Genomic DNA, 18,394 nt, shown 5'->3' on the forward strand with positions numbered 1-18,394 from the left:
TTTCAAGCCGAGATTAAATCATGTTAGTTTTTTGGCATCATAAATGAAACTATGTAGGTTGTACACTTTTCAAATTTCATAACAAATTGACAAAGTAGATAGTTTTGGTTCAAAAGGCTGAATGTGTGCTGGATTTGTAAGGCCTACAAAGAGGAGGAGGGTAAAATAGGATTAAAGATAAAAGTAATAGTGTTTTATCTTTGATTTATTATCATCAAACTTTTTTATCCTTAAGATTGGTAAATGTGTCTCCAGAGAAATGAAATTAGAAAAACATAACACCATCTCTCATGTGGTTGTGTTAAGATCATGTCATCATGTTATCTCGGCACCTTCTTGGCTTTAGGAGTAGCTGGCACCGCTGACCACCGCGATTCGTGAACGCGCACGTCCCGTTAATAGGCGTTACGTGCGCGCGTACACAACCCCAGTCACAAAAGCAGCAAATCTTCGGTGAGGTGGGCGCACAACTTCTACATCGACACGAACGGGCGGTAACAGGAGCCTTTCAACTCGTTTGCGAGAGAGAATTTTTAGATAAAGCCGGAGCCAGTTGTTTGTCCTCGCTCCGGTGATAATTCTCAGTCTGGATTCTGGATCAGAGGAAAGTTTAGTCGTGATATTATTTTTTTTAAAAAGTGACTTAAAGTCGTGAACCGGAGAGGATTCAATTTAGGATTTTCTCACACTGCAATTTGGCAACTTTTGTCTGAAAGCGGTTTGGATGCTGGAAGGATGAAGGTGACATAAGTTTGCACCTTTGGATCAATGCGCTGAGATTCCCTTTCAGTAAATCAATCTCCATGAAGAGCCGCTAACCCGGACTGACACAGTCGGTGGTCGGGTGCCTAAGCCCACGGGACGCAGGGAACCGTGAACCCCAGCGGCTTGCCGGGATGGTGCGCCTGCTGAGCTGCCTGCTGCTGGGATATCTGACCTGGAATCTCCGGATATCGGACGCACAGGGGGAGTACTGCCACGGCTGGCTGGACGCTAATGGGAATTATCATGAGGGTTTCCAGTGTCCAGAGGACTTTGACACCATGGACGCCACCGTGTGCTGCGGCTCCTGCTCGCTGCGCTACTGCTGCGCGGCCGCGGACGCACGGTTGGACCAGGGCAGCTGCACCAACGACAGGGAGGTGGACAACACCGAGTTTGCAGCGCGTAAGTTCATTGTTTTTAAACTCTCTGCTGGATCAGTATTACTTCAAGATGCCATCTGAAAGCTGCTAGTCTCCGGCCTGTGCACCATTTCTGCAAAACTTCACATAAAAATTTAGTTTGTTTATGTTGGATAAAAAAAAACATGACAAAGCGCTTCATTTCATTCTAAAACCTGCAATTGAATGCAGACAAATTTAGTCTAATTTACGACACGTTTAATATGATCGAACTTTAGGAAAGTTGGCTCCTACAGAGAGGTCAGGGGTCATCTGAAAAACCCAGATAAAGAGTCTATAGAAGAGGACAGTGAGTCCATCCAGCAGACCACCCTAATGTCTCCTGAAATGGAGAAAACTTCACACCTTTGTGGCAGTTTTCAGTACATGTTGATGACTTATTATTGTGTGTTAAATTGTTAAACATTAGCAGGAATTTTAGCTCCCAAAACAGACAAGTGTTTTGAAAACTGAATATTTTGGATCTGTTTTACAGAATTGGAATTTTCTCTCAGTTTTACAGAATTTTCTCTCAGCTGCCTCTGTTTTATATTCAGCGTCCTTTGAAATGTGTGTATTTAAGTATTAATCAATCACAGCCCCCAGTTTCCAGCATCTGCTTTTATCTCAGCTCGTGTGGCTCCTTTTGACCCCAACTCACTTCAGATTGTTGTCAGAGAAAAATTAAATCTAAATGAGTTTTTGATGAAGCAGCCTATCAGTCACTCACCAAATAAAACTGATGCTTTTCAAATCTTGAAGCAGAAATCATTAGAAAACTTAACCAAGATGAGTTGCATCACAATGAACGGGACGCTTTATCACGCTATCTGTCTTATTATGCTGCCAAATGTAAAGCACATTCACTTGGCCTCAGCTCACTAATCAGCCAGCTGAAGTAATCACAACATTATGAGACAGCAGGTCACTGTCTATGGCTTCCTAATACATTTAACAGGCTCAGTGTGTTGCATTAACCCACTGTTGGTTGTGAGGATTTTTAACTATAGGTCACTTTAACCCAGAGGTCTTTATCAGTTTTCTTTAAATTTCCAGAACGGACAAGCTCGTAGGCCTATAACTGAATGGACTGTGTGCTCACAGTGTCTTAATTTTTTTCCTGTCAAAATAAATAAACATTCGTTGATTTCCTCCCAGACTGCAAAAGGGCTTCATGAAGTGAAACTTGAGAGATATTTGCGTTTTCAGCTGGAATGTGTCTTTGTTAGTTTTATTTTTTTTAAATATTACGATTAAGGATTTAAAAAAAAAAAAAACATGATTAAATAATGTTTGCTATCATAACTTTAGCCACCATAAATAGAATTATAGGAAATAACAGTTTACTTTAATCCACCCATTCAGGATTATTAAGCACTATATAAACAGTTAATGGTTTATAACACATTATGAGTTCTGAAGTTCTAAGCAAATGTAAGTTTTATTAATGTATTTGTCAACAACTATAAATCCTGTGGACGCTCATAAGTGGAAGCTGGCGTATAAACAGATAATAAATGACAGTACAATAAAACACAGTTGTAATAATATAACATACGTCTTAGGAGGCTACATTATAGTGCGATATAAAGAATTTATTTAAAGAGTTTTAATCAGTTTCTCTGAAAATTTTTCAGCCTTTGAATATGTTATTTTGTGGACCCGTTAATAACCTCTCTGAGCTCTGTCACTGTTGATGCTCACCTGCTTGTGTTTCCTCTGTCTTCAGAGCCCATCTACGTGCCCTTCCTGATGGTGGGAAGCATCTTCATCGCCTTTGTCGTGGTCGGCTCTCTGGTGGCCATCTACTGCTGCACTTGCCTGCGGCCCAAGCAGCCGACCCAGCAGCCCATTCGCTTCTCACTGCGCAGCTGCCAGGGCGAGACCATCCCCATGATCCTCACTACGGCCCCCCCAAGCCTCCGTGCCCCATCGCGACAGTCCAGCACGGCCACCACCAGCTCCAGTTCGGCTGGAGGCGGGAGCTCCATGCGGAGGTTTTCTCTCGGAGGTCAGGGGGGGCAGCAGCAGCAGCACGGATGCCTGGTGTCTGCTACCATCTCCTCATCAGCCTCCACCCCCACCCAGACCCCTCTGGCTCTGCCTCCACCTCCACCTCCCCCCTATACATCCCCACCTGCAACCATGTCTGGAGGCATGCAGCACCCTCTGCCCTCCACCCACACCCAGCTGCAGCTCCACCAGCCCTCCATTCCCTCTCACCCCTCTCAGAGCACCGGGTTCCTGCTGCCCCAGCAGTACTTCTTCCCCCTGCAGCCCGACGCCTTCACAGCGGGCAAGGGCTTTGCTGACTTCGGACAGAGCTGACAGGGCTCCCAGCAGGGGAAATAGAGGGATTACAAGATTTCTAGATGGTGGGTGTGAGCCGGTGAGGACAAACACACTGCAACACAGCTGGTGGTGTTTGGGTGGAGAGCCTGGGCCGGCTGAACGGACGCAGAGAGAAAAACAGCAGGATGAGTACAACAAAGCTGCTGTGGTTGAACATCGTGGCCTGAGGCACTTCCTGCTCTGCAACATAGGGCACATCAAAGCTCAACAGACCCGTTAGAGACAGCAACAATTTTGAATCTAGTGCACTTTTATATCATTTTGTAAACAGAATTCTGTGGTCTACATTTTATTTTTTTATACATGCTGATTTTCAAGGTGGAAGTTTACAATACAGACTGGAATCTTCCCAATTTATCACATAAAAAAAAAAAAAAAAAACAGAAATACTGTACAGACAGGCGGCTCCAACACTGTCACTCTGAGACTCTGCTGAGCATTGTTACATTATTTGAGCTGTAGTAGATGTTGGGAACCAGGGAATTATGTTTTTTTGACAATCGCGAGGACCTCTGAAAAAGAGGAGCCCATGATACACGAAGGACATTTTATTTTGGAGGAAATGTGGACCTTTATATAATGTGGTACAGGTACAATTTAAAGCAAATAAAATGCTGTCTCTCAGTACCATCTGTGCTCTGATAAATGAGAGAGAAAAGCCTGATGTATTGCATTTTTAACATTTTAACAGAAAGCATGTGTCCAGAGAGAAGCCTGATCATCACTCAGACAGAGAGGAAACCGGAGCGGCCGGGTCTGCACAGCAGCTCCCTACCTGTCGCTCATTCTTGCGCCAGACTTCACAGCAGGAATGCAGTGCTGAGATCAGTCATTGTCAGTGCTCAATGAGCATGGCACGGTCACAGTGTTAAAAACAACTCGCCCCAGAAATAGAGGTTTAGGTTGCACCAACAGGTATGGCAAAATCTCCACAAAGACCTTTCTGTCTTCCGGTTATCTGACTGTGAAATAGACTTGGCAGCCGGTGTCTCATGAAACCTGTCAACTGTTCAGTCTGAAGAAGTTCGCTGCCACATTCAGGGCTGTTATCCTTTCACTGCTCTATCACAAAACACAACTTTCATGATTAGGATTTCTCAGATTCCAGCATTAACTTTCTCAGGTTTTGTTTATACTTGCAGCTGTCAGTTCAGACTTCTGTATCACATTCCACACCCTGCTTATAAAAGAAAAACACAAGTTGTGAACATGTTTTTCATGATATTTCCTAAATCTTTTGGATAGGTATAATCTTTTATGTCCTCGCCCAGCCTCAGAAAAGTTTCCAATTTCTCTTCCAAGTTGTCTAGGAACGTAGAAATGTCTCTGATTATTATTCCTCAAAATGAAGGCTGTTACTTTATTCTGTCTCACGGGTTTAATTGAAATTCAGTCGTTTTTGTTTCTTTTTTTCTGAGTCCTAAACTTCTGAAAAAACTCATTCTTCTCAGAGCGAAATCTGTTTCATATTTAATCACTGTGGTAGTAAGATCAAGAACACATTAAAGTTAGACTCCTTAAGATTTTCACAAAATCAAACCTGGATTTTGATATAATTTATGGTTGTCTTTTTTACTGCTATAGCCATTCTAAGTATTTATACTGTGTAATTACTTCTCTATATGGTAGTTTTCATTGTTAGTGGCGGGCCCTGCATTCCTGCCTGGATTCACCTTATTGTCTGTTCACTCTCTTTACACTGGATCAGAACTCTAAGTCACTGCTAATGCAAACTGAACCTTTCACAGTGCTGCTGCTTCACATTAAAAGCTGTGGCCTGGTCAAACATGGGGTGGCTTTTACTGTGAAACAGTCACAGGAAACATAAAGTTTTTGGCACAGATGTGAGTACCGACCATGATGGTCATCAAAAATGTGTCTGTGAAACAAGATAGCTGCCATTTACAGGGAGTTGTAGAACAAGTTAACAGACAATCCAGCTGCTATTCACTTGTAATTATTTTTGACTTCTTTATTAAACTGAAAAAAGATTTTTTTGGCTGCACCGTAAACAGATACAGATGCAACCAAATCAGCCAGGACTGAAATTCTTTTGTTAGTGATTTATCTGATGATTCTTCTCATGATTTACTGTTGGTCTATAAAATGTCTGAGAATAGAGATGTAGTCAGTTTCCTGTCTTAAAAGTCTTGTTTTGTTTGACCAATGGTCCAAAGATATTTAACATCATTTACCAGTTAAAGGATGTTAAATTAATTATAAATAATAATAGTTGCCAGTAGGTTTTCTCTCAAATTTGAACATTATCTGGAAGCTGCATTCCCCAGCAAATGATTTTATATGCTAAACAATAGTAAAAAGCAGCTTTCACTGTCTTATTAGTAAACATAACCTCATGGACATGAAGTCAAAAGCTACTTTGGTCATTTTTTAATTAATCTGGAGAAACGTCTGCTGCAGGAACAGATTACTGTCTGTCTGCGATCAGAGACACAAGGAGAACCTCGACTAAACACCGTCACAATAACAAATAAGGACTGCATTATATCATTTGTTTGTCCTGCAGTCTGATGTTTCTCCCAGCCTTTTCCTGTTTAGGTTCTCTGTCCTGTTTGTTGCCACACAGGCACGAAATGGCACAGTGATTACAAATCTGCAAATACACATATGAATTAGCTAGAATGTTCACATTGTTCCTCCATGATTGTAAAGTTTATTTCAGTAGTCCTTCATGGCAGTAAAAGACAACACTTATAAGTTTGCAGTCCCAACATGCAGAACAATCATTGAACAAAATGACGGAAAAGAAACAAATACTGAAAAGAAAAACTGAAGGTGCATTTTTTTTCTCTTTTGTAAAGTGATCAACACTTGAGGGAGAATCAAAGTAGTACAGTTAACACTTCAGAGAACAGTTTGTGTTATCCATTCATGCAGCCCACGACTTTCACAGACAACAACGTGTGTTTTATGTTTTCCGGAAATAGAAAGCAACAGTCCAAGCCTTCCACGACGACAACATCCACATTCAGCAGTTTGGAAATTTTTGACAAGATGACAACCAATTAATTTTTAACACTAAAGACCAGCAGAGAAAAAAAATAATCATTAACCCTCACTAAACTGAGAAACACAAAAAAAGAAAGAGCTTTCCTGTAAAGCAGAGGTACGCTGCATGAAGAAAACAAGCTACAACCATGTACACTCAAGAGAAATCATTTACCGAAACCAGATAATACCAGATATCCACTACTGGAAAGGTACATCGAGTGCATTGTGCAACATCTCCTGTCGAAGCAAGCCGAGCATCAAAAACTCCCACAGCCGAGGCCAAGAGTTTGACCTCACACACACACACACACACACACACACAGTCATACCACACACTGACATACAAGTTCCCATACAGGCCATGCATCAGCACACAGCAGTACACCATAGCTATACCTGGAGTCGTGCAGACGGACACACACACACACACACACACACACGTTAAAAGAAAAAAGAAACACACCAGGAGGACTGAACCCCCAGTCTCACGTAGAGGACACAGACATGCAATGCATACATAGAAGTTATCCTCCGTAGAGGGGGCACACACACACACACACACTCACACACACACACACACAGCACATGCACATGCAGGCAATAAAACCGACACACACACCGTCAGAAATCTGATCTCCCATAGGGAGAAGAAAGCAATCACACAAACAAGTAGTCAATCATAAATAAATCAAGCTATAACAATATTAATATTAATAATAACAAGACATATAAGAAAGCTTGGTTTCCTCAATCGATCTAATCTATCCTGCCAGTTTATCAGAGGAAGAGAAACAAAAAGTTACAGACGAGTCATTACAAAGCCAGTCAATGCAAAATTCATACATCTCCAATATAAAAATACAAATCCACAAAATAACTATAGAGACAAAGTAGTTCTGATAATGTCGTGGAGTTTTCCTGGCTAATAGTTCTCTCTCCCTTAAGCTAATGGCACTTATGTTAGAAGGATAAAATCTCCATTTTAAGGGAAACACTATCACCATCGTAAGCTTCAACAAGACCCTCAGACAGCCTCCCGTTCACCACGGCAAGAACAAATCTTCATTTTTAAATGTGCCACAAGGCACTCGGCCATTTTCACACTATACGAGTGCAATACTGTGGTGGGGGAGACAGTGATTTTGTCTTCAGCAGGTGTGTGTGTGGAGCACTGGTCTAAGCTAGCTGGTAAAACAATTCTTGGCTATCTTTTTCTTCTAAGAGGGAAAAGTTCTACGTAGGCACCGTCGTGATTGTTGAGACAGGAGTGAAGTGTGGAATGCAATTATTAGTCAAGAGCAATGCTTCTGCTGTAAAAACGGTGGAAACAGGACTAGTGTGTGTTGCGGGAGGCAACTTTTTAAAACGAAAAATTAAAAGGTGAGAATAAACAAAGCCAGGCACGATATCTACATACTTTAAAAATAAATCTAAAAGAGGAAATAAAATGTGTTTTAAAAGAAATAAGGATGAAGGCATGAGCAAATGTAAGGCTTTACACAAGAGATGCTTCCTTAAGTGCAAAAAGAAAATTTAAATATTACAGATCTGCTCTGAAGTGGTCCGTTTAGTGCTGGAATACTCTCAGGAGTGTGATTACATTTGGTTTAAAGTTTTCCGAATTCACTAGTACTTGGAAGATTGTATATACGACTGCTCTTTGGCAATCTTTCACAAGTTCCTTAGAGTTAGATCATCATCCAGTGTTTTTACTCTTATAATAACAGTGTTTAGGAGTTTGATTTCAATTCAATACAATGATTTCTGGCTCAGTGCAAAAACTGACTTTCCTTAAATCAATAGATAGGAGACAACAAACTGAGCGAGAACAGTGTTCAGACCACAGACTGCTAAGAAAGCACAGTGCTCATCATGTCTGCTGACACACAACTACAGCTGATAGTGAACATGGTTTGTTTTGTTCCTTGTTGTTTTTTTTTTTTCCCTTTTTCAAAGATCACACAACGTGACATTCCTCTGTCAGTTTCATATTTATGTCCCCTCTTTGCCGGAGGCCCATGCTCGCACCTCGGCCTCTCCCCATTAAGCTTCAAATACCGCCATTAGAAATGGCCATTGTGGCTCCAGATTGGCCGGCCTGGAACGAGGGGGCCGGCGGCTCACCACTCGTTGGTCCTCTGTTTGGTGGTGTCGTACGCTCTGATGACCTCTGACTGAGACACCACTCCGTTCTCGTCTTGAGAGAAGGCGTAGCCGTCTGAAAAAAGGTTCAAAGCAGTTAAAACTAAGGTCATACAGATCAGTGGTTAATTTTATAAAAGATATAAAAAAATGTGTATGAAAACACAAATGAACAGAATGAACAATGAACAAAAACAGATGACTTAAAGTAACAGTTTAATGTTTTGGAAAATGCCCTTATTTGCTTTCTGGCTGAGACTTAGATTAGATGATTGACACCACTCCTCCAGCTCCACAGTTAAACATCTTTTTCATCCCTGATGAGTTTCCATCCCTGAATACTTGATAGGCACAAACCACAGACTACTGAGAAAGCACAGTGCTCATCATGGGTCATCCAGGGCCAAGGCTGTATTTTCATACAGACATAAAAGTGGTATCAATCTTCCAATGTAACTAATGCAAGAAAGCAAATCAGAAAATTTCCCTGAATGTCAATATGTTCCTTTAAAATAAATTAAATTACAAAATAATATGCAAAAAGAAGTTAAACAAAACATAAACACAGTTTGCCCCAAAGTTTATCTGCAGTATAAAAGCAGCCCTATGATCTACCACCTAAACTTTCCTACAGGGTTCCTCTCTGACCTTTGACCCCTGACTCACCTTCAGGTGTCAAATGACTTGGTCAGTACCTGGAGGCCAGCGGGCAAGTTCAAAGGACCCCGCTGAGGCGAGTGCATTGTGGGGGAATAACAGCGCAACATTTCATCATTTCATCATTATCTCGCTCTACTGAACTCAACTCAGGACACACGAGGCACACGAGTGGAAGGACAGGAAGTCGACAACGGAAACAGACAGGGAGAAAGGCGTCTATCGGGGAGCTACAGGGTGACGGAGATTTAAAGAGGGTGAGGGTAGAATAATGAAATCAAAAATGTATCACACAACAACGGTCTCATCCCCACCTATGAGACAAACAAAAAACAAACTGATCAGACAAAAGACAGAACAGAACAGAGAAAAATGAACACAAAAAACAAACCCATACTTTGAGTATCATTGCTAAGTTCCAGTGTGGCACCTGAGTTGTGCTGCTGATATCAAACCTATACTTTTTCAGTGTTCTTCTATAGACCTACTAAGAAGTGTATGTTTCAAACCATTTTGAACAAGATTTATTGATTTCAGTGTCACTTGATCTGGTCAGTTTTTTTGTCTGATACCAAGCCTTATCCAAGCTTTATGTATTCTTCTCTCCAAAAAAAAAAAAAAAAAAATACTAACCTAACAGCTCATAGAAGCAGTTTGTCAGGTAGATATACGCAGGGAACTGTGGGGCTGCTTACATATACAATTACTGATGTGTGTTTCCTGCATCTGGCTAACAGAGTATTTATGAAGAGAAGTGGGATGAGCAGAGTTTTACAGCCTCCCCGGGACAAAGGGTGAGCTACTCTGGAGATACAGTATGTGTCAGAGGACGAATAATGGTGCTCCCCTGACGAGGGAATGAAAGTAAAGTGGATGAAGTAACAGCCTCCACTTTGAGGCATGTTTAAAGAAAAGAAAGGAAACAAAAGAAGTTATGAAGCAAGAGAGAGAGAGAAAGAAATTTTGTGTAACTTACGGAGCAGGTTCTGCTGCGTGGAGTCAGATCTGTACAAACTGACTGTGCTCTTCTTGAAGACGTTCTTGAGGAGCTGGGCCCTCTCCGTCAAACTACACATACACACACACACACACACACACACACACACACACACACACACACACACACACACACACACACACACACACACACACACACACACAAACACGCAGTGTGTTAGAAGCATGCTGAGCACCACGGGCAGATTTAATGACCCATACATCAAGATTCTGTCCAAGCACCTCCTGAGTAGAAGGACCTGCCAACTCCTCTACCTGCTGGTACAAACACCATGTAGGGAAACAAAACTCTGGAGACACATGTGGAGGAACAAAATGAGTTTGTGTGTGTGAGTGAGTGAATATTTGAGACAGCATGCCGGCCAGAAGGCATTCATGTACAGTAAAGCTAATGTGTACAAGAGTTCTCTGCATACCTACATGTCCTTACGTGCATATATGCAAAATAACCCATGTATCTGTGTGTTTGTATCGCTACATGTTTGTTGCTGAAGCTGTTTGTGTATGTGTGTGTGTGTGTGTGTGTGTGTGTGTGTGTGTGTGTGTCTGCAGCATGCTGGGTCCGGGACAGTGGCCAGGCAGCAGGATCACTTTCAGCCAGCAGGAGATCTCACACTGATCTGCTGCGTGTTGATGCCTGCTGCAGGCCTCAGACCCCAGAGAGCAGAGCAGACCTGCTTCAGCTAATACCTTTTCATAATATATGGCTTTAATATAGGAGAACTCCCGCTCTAAAAAGAGACATTCAGTCTTTGGGAGGAAAAAAGGCGACATCTATGCTTATGACATGATTGCTGACATTACAGAGAAACTCCTGCAATTTACCAGCAATTTTAAGATTTCTCTCTGCCACATAGGAATATTGTTGGCAAAGACACAATGTGAGAGTGCCTGAAATTTTGAGGGCTTTGGGAGGTTATAAATGATTCATGCTTGAGAATTTGGGAAGAATGCTTCATAATGTGTGTAAGAAAGAATGATAGCCAGATAGGGTCGGGAAATTTAAAGCATACCCAAAATACAAATTTGTAATTTTGCCATATTGTTTAAAACAGTGACAGGTCTCCCTTCAATATCTGCTATCAGGTTATTGTGGGCAATGTTGCAAACTGTTCACAGCAGTATTTGACTGTTTTATAGGATTTTTGATTCAATGTAATGAAGTACATCAATGTGTAATTTGCTTAATTTGCTGGTTTAACCAAAAACGCAAAGACTGCTGTCTGATTTGTTTATCCATAACAGTTTCTCAAATAATTTCCTCCAAAATTATAGTATAAATATATCATTAAAAAATTACATATTCTTTGGCAGAACATCTTATCCATATTATTAATCGGAACATGGAAGACCCACTGCAAATGCAAAATTCACCAATTTATTTTCTGAAGGATATGGGCAATTCCCTTCATCCGGGTATTATGGGATGAACAAGTGATGCAAAAAAAGTGAGTGATCGAATGTGGAAAAATGTTAGCTTGATGCAAAGGAGGACAAAATTTGCCTAAAAGCTCTGTAATGATTTGCCAAATGACGAACAAAAGACAAAGTGATACAGTGGTGAGACAGGAAGGTTAAACCTTTAGCAGGTGAGAATAATGCTGAGTGGAAGAAATGGTTAAGGTTTCCATGTTAACAGCTTGTGATTTGGTCATGTAGAAATAAAGTGTTGGAGGCGTTGTTTGATTTGTTTCCTTCCAGTGGGTCTTCACTGTGAACACTGATTAACATCACACTTTACATTATAGCAAGCAAAAAACAAAAAGACCAAACAAAAAAAAGAAGTATAGAAAATATTTATTTGATTCCGGGACGTAACTGTTGTTTTTGGCCCTTTTAGAGGCAAAACATCAGCTCAATTAAAGTATATAAATCTAAACTAATGGAGTAAAGACAGTGGTGGTGAAGTGGTGTGTAACTATACCTCTTTCCATGCACCACTGCTCCAGGGTCTTTGGATAAAGCCTCAAGCTCCTGCACCTCATCCACCAGAGTCTTGAAACACACCTTCTTCACCCTGTAAATTAAACAATATAAAAAAAAAAATCACATAATCAGATGGTTTAACACAATTGATCCTCCACAGACTGACATTATTATGACGTTAAATACCCGATCGACTGATTTGAACTACTCTGAACACATCAGGGAATTTAAGCTCTAGTTTCGCAAATTGCTCCTGACACCTTCAATCTGCTGTGAGCTGATGTCGACCAGACCCAGAGCAGAAAGACACGTTTCCAGTGGAGTATTCACAGAATAGAAATGATACACTTCTTTGGAAGTCCGAACAAAAACTCGGACAGGAATTTCTTCGGGAGATAGGAGAGATTCTGGAGGAATTTCCTGTATCCAATGTGTATCGGAGTCATGATGAGCGAGGAGAGCGAAGAGAAGACTCACACTTTATAGGCCACGTCAAAGACCAGCGAGGTGACTGGGATGAAGAACAGGCCCATCCAGAAAACTCCCGAACTGAACATCATGTTCGCCTGTCACACACACACACAGACACACACACACTTAGGTTACTCAGGTTACTGTAGACAATGCAGAGTTCAACAACAGACCAGATAAAAAGAAGAGCTCTTGAAAAGAAGAAACACCTGATAAAAACAGCCATTATCATCCTCTGTGGTGCCACATCATCAAGAACATACATGACAAAAGCAGCCCACAACAAACAGTTATATTGTGGAAATAGAGAGGAGATGGATCCAAATAACTTGTTCAAAGTGGGATAATCTTCCGTGACTAAATGATACCATGTTTTTGTTTGGATCCCCTCAACCTCTCTGCCCCTCGAGGCGGAGGAACTACCTGTGAAGTGTTTAGACAGTGGTATCTCTTTCACAGGAAAACAGCTGAACTGTATGCTGTGTTAAGAGTTCCTGTCAATACATCACAGGAGACACAAGACTGTGATCTGAGGTGCTTTTAATAACACCTTCAATACAACAGCCACTCAATGTCAGAGGGTGTCAATGAAGCATCAGAGCTGTAATTATCAGATTTATATTTCAAGTTGTCTGATTCACATTAAATGAGCAGCAGAAATTTCTCTAAAACCCGAGCTCTTTGTCTTAAAAATCTGTCAGAGAAAGTTCACAGGAGAAGTTCATATATTTGAATTTATTATTATATATTATTATATATTAGATATATTAGAATTTATGATAATTTCTGGCTTAATTACACAACTATAATTCAGGGTTTTGTTTGTGACTGCAATGATTTTGAATACTGCAACTTTTTCAAACGACAAAAGTTTGTAATATTTATAGACCAGCTGCCATAACGTGAACCTTTGAAGAGTTGTTAAAGAGGTGTATTTCCCAAGAGGTCAAATAGTTCCTTAGATATACAACTGATAAACATGTTAAAAATATGAAAGTGAAATTCTCATTTTTGTCTGCAAGATATCATTAATGTCAGCAAAGCTGAATAAAAGTTCAGACTGAGAGAAACAATGAGCTAATGTTGTATTTTTAACACAGTAAGTAACAAATGTTCACACTGAGTTCATGAGCAAAATAAATCTACAAATGAGACAGATGTGAACCTCGATGAGACTCATTCATCATGCTGGAAGAAAAATATGTTTGGATGTGATCCAATGCAGATGCAAATCAAGTCAGGCATCTCAAGAAATAGCTTCTTCTCGCTTGGAAAAATATGATTCATGAAGAGCAGACAGTCGCCTGTGATGATTTAAATTAAAAATCACAAAGCGGTGGTCGTGTCAGGAGGCTGTTTTGGGTCCAGAGAGGTGAGGAGACAGTGGATTGTCCTGGTGGGGGCAAAACCTTTCAGCTCTCTGTGTGAGGATGATGTTTGCTTTGGCTCAGCGCACTGAAACTATCTGTCATTACATGTCAAAGTGCAAAACTCACGCTCCTTGCATTGTAATGTGCCCCTTGTTTAAACTGCTGGGGCCCCTCGACAGTGTCCTTCCTGTAATGTGACACAGGCAGGGCCCTTAGGATGTACACACACAGATCAGTGTCAAAAGTCTCAAAGCGCTCAGGTTTGCTCAAATTAGCTAATCTGTTCGCTATTACCTGCAAATTGACTTTGATGTGTGACAAAACACTGGGGGAAGAGGAAATCCCAAATGACAGGAAATAAAAAAAAGGCTTTTTCCTACAGTTTGAGATGGGACGCAGATGAATAGAGCTTTTCTGTGTCGCCTGGAGGCTAAAAATGTATGAGATGAGGGAAAATTGCATCGAAGCATGGGATATTTTCATGTCAATTTTTGAAATTATGCAGCCCTGGTGGAAACATTTACTGCTTTTTTTGTTGTAACTCAGTTTAATTATTTTTGTTTTCAGCCAGTGTATTGTGCATGTTAATGGGGGCATTTAAGCTGTCTTGAGAGTCTTTTTGAAAATAAACCAGGGATGTATATTCGGCACATTAAATCAAAGTCAAAAGAGCTCAAAAAATAAACCATCTTAGTCTTTAACAAGTTCAGTCTATGAACAATATTTATATATCGCCATACATAACTGAGCTACAAATGATGTACAGACAGGACCGATACTTTGAATCTCAAGATTATCATAAAATTCTGTAATACTAGTAATAAAATTAGGTACAGTAACTAATAATAACATCAGGTACATCTGTGAAAACTCTACAGAAACTGTAAGATGGGAATAAAATAAAACTAGACATAAATAAACCTCATTAATTCAATGTTAGTTCTTCAATTTGACGTCAGACTTGCACAATCCAAACAAATCTGCCCGGCTACAATCAACAAATGTTTGTCTTCAGGCATCTGGACAGGCTCCATGAATACAAGCGGGGGCCCAGCAGTGTTGGTGGATGCTAGCGATGTCTCATTCCAGGGGGCCCCAGGGAGCTGGACAGGGTGAGAGAGGTCCAGGGAAGTGGGGCTGTATTTTTAGGACAAACTAATAAACTTGTCTGGCTGGACAGACAGTAGTGTCCGCTGGCATGAAGGGGTGTGTTTTGACAGACCACTGACCCCCCTCATGGCCACACACGCACGCACGCACGCACACACACAAAGAGTCACACAGACTAGACTCAAGACTAGCCAGACAAAGGTAATCATACGTCCACATGTGTACACATGCAAAATGCCCGCTATTGCATTCAAGGTTGTAAAATATATATTTAATTGTATCTCTACTAATTTCTAAATAGTTAACAGTAAGACTTTAGGGACTAGGGAGAGATATGTTTCTGGTGTCTTGTGGCTAAATGGTTAATGTGCATACCACGTAACCAGAATGTCCCTAGTTTGATTCTAGCAGAGGATCTTTGGTTCCTTTCATTCTAGGTGAGGACCGTTCTCCCTTTCCTGTCTATTTCTATACAGTCAAATTACAAATAAAGCCAAGAAACACCAAAAATAATCTCTAAACAAAGAAGAGATAGGTGGGTTTCTGACTGGAATATCACTGGTTCAGTTCCTGGATAAATCTGGGTGGAGAAGAACTCATGAGCAAGGCATTGACCCCAAGCTGCTCCAATGTGGGCTTGCAAAATTGGACATGTGTAGCACTCTGCGTCAAGGTATCTGTGTGAACTTCAGAGCAAGGAATTCGTGGAAAAAAATCATTCATGTTCAGCCAATATGCCCTGTTTGAATAGGGTTTAAAAATATAGTACATCAAAGATGCTGCTTTATTGAAAGACATAAATCCTTTAACTTTGGAATAAAATGTCAGGAGAATACTGTTACCAGACCAACAAACTTCAGGGTTTTATGCTTCTTTTTTCAAGGAGCCTTGATCAGTGGAGTCTGGCACCTGGCTGATCATGCCTGAGAAAGCTCACAGTCTCAGCAATTAGACTTATGTTAATGCCTGCCATTGTAATGATAAATGTGAGTTGAGGTAATCTACGACTTCACTATTCAAGCCACAGACCTACGAGTATGCTCTAAATTCAGCAAACAAGTCTAAGAAAAGCCAACTACATAACACTCTACCCGCTGTACAACATCCCAGAGATGCTAATATTCAGACACTAGCTTCCTGAATGCACAGAGCTCCTTTGAATAAAACATTTTTATTACGTAGGCTGAAAGGAGAAGTCCTGTCTCAGACTTAACTTGGGTCTGCATAAATCCATGTCGATTCTCCATTTGGCTGAATTCAGTTGGCCTAACCAGACAACACTGTACATGTTAGCTTCAAGGAGAGGAGGGGAACTGAAGGTGAAACTATAGATTGCTTCTTGATACAAAGTTAAAGCTTGTTATGGATAAATAGGTGGCAAACGCAGTGCAGAATAGAAGAAGCAGAACACAGAAAGGAAAGTAGCAGATAAAAGAAAGAGCAGGAAAATCAAAAAAGCAACTTAAAAGGACAAAAGGCAGGCTTCTTGGAAAAGGCAAATATATAAATTCCCACGGAAAAAAACAAACCATGACTTTCTCAGCTGGGTCGTTCTTTCACTCTGTGCTCTCTTTGTGTTGCCTAACAAAGACAGCAAGATATGGACTATGAAAACATTAGAAAAAACCCTGCTTTACACAAACGTATAACTCAGCGGTCTGTGTGAATACACACATGATTTACTTTGTGTTTACAGCAGATTAAAACTGATCTCCTCACCCATACTGTACACCGTGATCAGTTATTACAGTAACCATGAGTTGTGGGGTATATCAATCATCAGCCCAGAGAGCACCAGGGGACCTGAATGCAAGAGTGTAAAAAACTCACATGACACACTCATGGGCCCTGAAGAACATACCAAAAGGATTCAAAAATACCAATGCAGAACAAAGTCAACAGCAGCTGAATAAAGGTTAAATAATTCAAAACGGGATTTCTCAAAAAGTGGAATAATCCGGATCATCTCTGGTCCCTGTGATGCAGAAGTACCTAGGAGCTTGTTTCACCCTAAACATGGGGAATTACAACTCCCCAAGCCTTAGAAAACATTACTCACAGATACACAGATATATACAGAAATGTAAGCATTCTGATCTACAACTCAGAGTTTACAGCCACCTTAAAACCAACCAAACTTTTATGTTTCCTTGTTTCCCTACTGATTATAGAAGAATGATTCTGCCTGCAAAGGGACAAACATTTGGTACCACGTTATCCCAGTTTTTACAATTTTTATTTTAAAGACTATGTTAAGAGAAAAAGCATCAACCAGGCAAGGTTTTTGCAGTGCATGGGAATTCTGGCAGCTAACTCTGAAGTCTTGCATGTTGGAGCACATTAATTCATCCTGTTTTTATATCAATCTGCCTTTTCAGGTACGCTGCAAACAGCAATAATCAAACGGCTGAAAACTAAGGATGTTTTTTTCACTTTGATGGATTACTTGTCTTAAGCAAGTTTCAAGTTTCTCTTTAAGTTGGTTTCCAAATGCCACTGAAATGAGTGGAAACCAGTAGCTGCCTGGAGGGTGAAAAAAAAAACACAAAACCACATAAAAAAAAATAACAATGGTGTACTTTGGAAAATAGTCAACAGTAATGGAGTAAAACGCACAAAGTCAGTGGTGTGATCCTTTAAAAAGAGCAATGTCAAAGCAGTAAAAGGATATGTAATATAAACGTTTTAAAAATGTTTGCTATAATTACAGAACTTGAGGTTCACATATGGTCAGAGACCTACCCTATATATTTGTGTGTGGTTTTTTAAATTTTTTTTACTGTGCATTGTTTTGAATAATGTCTGTATTTCACTCAGATCTATTGACCAAACTGATATTATATGTTATACAGTATAAAAGTCTTGCTGAGTAGTTCCTGTATTTTCCTCCAAAATGCTATTGTTTACACAGACAAAAATTTAGATAAGACTAAATTATCATACAACTTCTGTGTTTAGGATTAGACTTAGGTTTTGCTGTTTAAAAATAGATTTAATTTTTTTAAAAACATTTTTGTACAGAGATGACAGACTCACATAGTGAACTTGTGCCAGTGTTACAAAACCCAGGAGGTTTGGCAAGTCCAGTGTGAGAAAGAATCAAATGCAAATAAAGCCTGTTGCAATGAACACAATCAGTTAGAAGACTTTAATAAAGTGACTAATGGATGACTG

At 40.4% G+C, this 18,394-nt stretch overlaps 2 protein-coding genes across 6 annotated transcripts in view; one reads left to right on the forward strand and one right to left on the reverse strand.

Moving 5' to 3' along the window:
* Positions 1–466: 466 nt before the first annotated feature.
* On the forward strand, positions 467–5,601 carry shisa3 (shisa family member 3). Its single transcript, XM_041047387.1, has 2 exons — positions 467–1,167; positions 2,893–5,601. Exons 1-2 carry the CDS (start codon positions 897–899, stop codon positions 3,489–3,491), a joined length of 870 nt encoding a protein of 289 aa, XP_040903321.1. The 5' UTR covers positions 467–896; the 3' UTR covers positions 3,492–5,601.
* Positions 5,602–6,164: 563 nt separating this feature from the next.
* atp8a1 (ATPase phospholipid transporting 8A1) overlaps positions 6,165–18,394 on the reverse strand; it is a 98,591-nt gene continuing 86,361 nt past the window's right edge. For all 5 annotated transcript variants that reach the window (XM_041047934.1, XM_041047935.1, XM_041047931.1 and 2 more), the window contains 4 exons: positions 12,747–12,835; positions 12,268–12,360; positions 10,303–10,394; positions 6,165–8,745 (listed from right to left, as the gene is read on the reverse strand). In XM_041047934.1, coding sequence (XP_040903868.1) covers positions 8,648–8,745; positions 10,303–10,394; positions 12,268–12,360; positions 12,747–12,835 — 372 coding nt within the window. In that variant the 3' untranslated portion in view covers positions 6,165–8,647. The remainder of the gene's footprint in view (positions 8,746–10,302; positions 10,395–12,267; positions 12,361–12,746; positions 12,836–18,394) is intronic.

This window comes from Toxotes jaculatrix, chromosome 10 (genome assembly GCF_017976425.1).
Source record: "Toxotes jaculatrix isolate fToxJac2 chromosome 10, fToxJac2.pri, whole genome shotgun sequence".
Taxonomy (NCBI): Eukaryota; Metazoa; Chordata; class Actinopteri; family Toxotidae; genus Toxotes; species Toxotes jaculatrix.